The 3,987-nt window shown below is 41.6% G+C and overlaps 1 protein-coding gene across 1 annotated transcript; it reads left to right on the top strand.

Moving 5' to 3' along the window:
- The first annotated feature begins 876 nt into the window (after positions 1 to 876).
- On the top strand, positions 877 to 3,339 carry LOC135572801 (cAMP-responsive element-binding protein-like 2). Its single transcript, XM_065021219.1, has 3 exons — positions 877 to 1,126; positions 1,370 to 1,567; positions 2,103 to 3,339. Exons 1-3 carry the CDS (start codon positions 1,112 to 1,114, stop codon positions 2,232 to 2,234), a joined length of 345 nt encoding a protein of 114 aa, XP_064877291.1. The 5' UTR covers positions 877 to 1,111; the 3' UTR covers positions 2,235 to 3,339.
- Positions 3,340 to 3,987: the final 648 nt, after the last annotated feature.

Genomic DNA, 3,987 nt, shown 5'->3' with positions numbered 1-3,987 from the left:
CAAGAGTGTGCAAAGCTGCCTTCAAGGCAAAGTGTGGCTATTTGAAGAATCTCAAATATTCTTGCGTTGTACCCAATGATTTATGAGAACTTGCTTGGTAGGTCAGCGTCCTCATTGAGGTTTTACAGACGTGTTTTATGTACACACAATATTTATGAAATTAATATTGTTATATTTGGTAACACTTATTTGTTTTCCCAATTCAAGACTCCAACCCCAATTCTATGGAACGGACGTGGGTGTGGCTAGGTCTACATAAGGGTGCTAATTTTAAAAAACTCACAAGACGTTTGACGAAGGCGGTGAGGCCGATACGTAAAGCTTATTAAAGATCAGTGATTCCATCAAGTGATCGGGTTTCTGCTTTTTTTCTCATCTTATTCAACTGTTACCGTGCACCTGCAAAATTTGTTTAACACTATTTTGGTTACTACATGACTCCATATATGTGTTATTTCATAGTTTTGATGTCTTCACAATTATTCTACAATACAGAAAATATATTTTTTAAAATAAAGACAAACCCTTGAATGAGTAGGTGTTTCTAAAACTTTTGACCGGTAGTGTATGTCATTGAGAATATCTTACCATAATTATACACACTATAATGACTTGCTCCAGACTGATACTGCTCTTATACTGCAAAGTGAAAACGTTAGAAAACGTTAGCGTTTAAAAACTGTATAGCTTTATTATGAAAAGAACAAGGATCCTCTCACGGCCCCCCCATTTGATATAATATTATTTGGTTCCACCCATATTTTCGTAATGGTTGATGTTAGTTGTAGTTTTTCCCTGGTATGCAGTGAACGTCATTTTGATTGAGTCACGCAAAAAAACACAAAGTCCCAGCATCCGTTGCGTAGAGGGTTCGGTCTGAAGTTACCACAACAGGAAGCGTCACTGCGCTAAAAACATTGGAGTAGGAAAAGTGCAACAAAACGCTGTCGAACACGAAGCTGCAGGAATGTTTCGTTTTAAGAAAATGTGTTAATTTGTGAAATAATATTTTTATAATCCACAACTTGTCTTCATTTGATCGTCATCCATCTTGAGAACTGTCGAATTTGCGTCACTAGCAGCCCTCGATAGATCGGTTGTGTTGACCAAAATGGATGACAGCAAGGTATGTGGTTCTCTTCATGTTGTTTAACTAGCTAAACATGTTTTTAGGCTTAAATCAGTCATGTCTGTTAATGCTTTTCTGGTGTATTGTTACTATTGGGGAATTGTCTTTACACAGACAACGATCTCAGATGAAAACAATTGGTGTTTTGCTTCTCTAACGAGGTTCGGTACTGGTGCACTAACTCTAGTCTCTGAATAACAAGGCACTGTGTGTGTTTTCTTTCTGCCGTTATCGCGATAGATGGTGGGAGGCAAAGTCAAGAAACCCGGTAAACGAGGCCGTAAACCCGCTAAGATTGATCTGAAAGCGAAGTTGGAGAGGAGCAGGCAGAGCGCCCGGGAGTGCCGAGCCAGGAAGAAGCTCCGGTATCAGTACCTGGAGGAACTCGTGTCCAGCAAGGAGAGGGCCATCTGCGCCCTGAGGGAGGAGCTGGAGATGGTGACTACATCACCCCGTTCTTCCTAAATGCACCAGCTATTCCCGTCAATTACCTAAACCACTCATTTGGTGTTGAAAAATCAGACGATATTTCACAAAATGATAATTATTTTCTTTACCTGCCTCTTGAATAAAGGCCTAGAAACTCTAGACACTGCCTCTTGACCCTGTAATAAAGAAACTTCTGGAGACACTGACAACCTGCCTCTTGGAATAAACCTGCCTTTTGAATAAAGGCCTAGTCTATTCCACTGACAACCTGCCTCTTGAATAAAGCCTAGTCTAACTTCTGGAGACACTGACAACCTGCCTCTTGAATAAAGCCCTAGTCTATCCCAGACACTGACAACCTGCCTCTTGAATAAAGCCTAGTCTAAACTTCTGGAGACACTCTTCTGGAGACACTGACAACCTGCCTCACTAATATAGCTAACATTCTACTGCTGTGTTGTGTAGCTTAATAGGTGTTTCCAGACCACAGCTTTCTTTTGCAGCCAACTCTTGTCATCTAACTCTCTGTTGGTTTCTCCTTCAGTACAAGCAGTGGTGTACAGCCATGGACCAGGGGAAGATCCCGTCTGAGATAAAGGCCCTACTGACGGGAGATGAACAGAAGCCTCCTCAGAGCTCCTCCACCAAGAGCTCCAAGAACAGCAACCAGAGCTAATGTGTTGGGAGTGCCAGACCAGAACTAGTCTGACTGTCAGTTTGTTAGAGGTGGCAGCCCTGGGTTGTATTCATTAGGAAATGATATCAAACGTTGTGCAACAGAAAACAGGGTGTTCATATAATACCTACCCCCTTTTTTTCCATCCTGTTTGTTGCCCTGGTGAATACGACCCAGAGCGAGTCTGTCTGATGAAAGGTTCCAGGCCAGAGCTAGGGCAGTAGGTACTCGGTCTGTCATGCCTAGACCGCTCCACTGTATAAGGCCTCTGTGACAGAGAGTGAAGAGGTGTCTCACCGGTCTGTCTGTTTCAGCCCCCTCTAGAGGAGACGCGCAGCAACAGAACTGTCAGAGACACATATCATTACTAACGCTGGAGGACCTTCAGAAGTAATAGCTTGTATTATTTACAGTTGTAATCCACATCACTGGCCTGATTTATCATGCGTGGTTCACTATTGCAACTCTTGGATTCGTTAATGTTAGTAATGTGAAATATTGCTATTAGTTGCAGCTATAGACACCTTTAGACAGCCTTGTATTATTGAGCAGTTCATTTTAATTTCCTTCCTCAATGTTTTAGCTTCTACGTGTGAGAATTGAGGAAGCCTTTAATGGTACATGGATGAAACCAGGACAGAAGAAGTTGAAAGGGTTTAGGCTGTGCATGTCCTACCTGGCCTAGACATTCAGACAAAACAAAAAAGCACATATTCACCTTCAAATAAGGAATTACTCTTTGACCTTTTATTGGTTAGTTTGTGTTGGGAAAAGAGCAGAACATAACATCCCAAATGCCACTCCATTCCCTAAATAGAGCCCTGGTCTATAGTAGTACACTATATAGGGAATAGGGCTCTGGTCTAAAGTAGTGCACTATATAGGGAATAGGGCTCTGGTCTAAAGTAGTGCACTATATAGGGAATAGAGCCCTGGTCTAAAGTAGTGCACTATATAGGGAATAGAGCCCTGGTCTAAAGTAGTGCACTATATAGGGAATAGAGCCCTGGTCTAAAGTAGTGCACTATATAGGGAATAGAGCCCTGGTCTAAAGTAGTGTACTATATAGGGAATAGGGCTCTGGTCTATAGTAGTGCACTATATAGGGAATAGGGCCCTGGTCTAAGAAGTAATAGAATACTATATAGGGGAATAGGGCCCTGGTCTAAAGTAATATGAATATATATGGGAATAGGGTTCTGGTCTATAGTAGTGCACTATATAGGGAATAGGGCCCTGGTCTAAAGTAGTGTACTATATAGGGAATAGGGCCCTGGTCTAAAGTAGTGTACTATATAGGGAATAGGGCTCTGGTCTAAAGTGGTGCACTATATATGGAATAGGGCTCTGGTCTATAGTAGTGTACTATATAGGGAATAGGGCCCTGGTCTAAAGTGGTGCACTATATATGGAATAGGGCCCTGGTCTAAAGTAGTGTACTATATAGGGAATAGGGCCTGGTCTAATGTAGTGCACTATATAGGGAATAGGGCTCTGGTCTAATGTAGTGCCCTATATAGGGAATAGGGCACCATTGGGGACATGTATATCTTGTCATGTATCTGCAGAGATGATGTAATGATATACAGCACTGTATGTTGAATTTATTTATATATTTTTATTGGATCACAGAAAGCCCTTTTTTTCCCTGGTTTTGTAGTGTGATGTTGTAGAACGTATAGAAGGTCTGACAGACAAAAGAAAGATCTTTCCCAGTATGTAGAGATGTTCAAGTCTCTTGTTTGTGTGAAAG

The sequence above is a fragment of the Oncorhynchus nerka genome, linkage group LG8 (genome assembly GCF_034236695.1).
Source record: "Oncorhynchus nerka isolate Pitt River linkage group LG8, Oner_Uvic_2.0, whole genome shotgun sequence".
In the NCBI taxonomy this organism is placed as follows: domain Eukaryota; kingdom Metazoa; phylum Chordata; class Actinopteri; order Salmoniformes; family Salmonidae; genus Oncorhynchus; species Oncorhynchus nerka.
The sequence above is the reverse complement of the archived record's forward strand: the minus strand, read 5'-3'. Positions and strand labels throughout refer to the sequence as shown.

Excerpts from the sequence above, each read along its gene's own strand:
- LOC135572801 (XM_065021219.1), top strand. Across the intron at positions 1,568-2,102 it reads TGAGGGAGGAGCTGGAGATG|TACAAGCAGTGGTGTACAGC; the intron begins GTGACTACATCA and ends TTTCTCCTTCAG.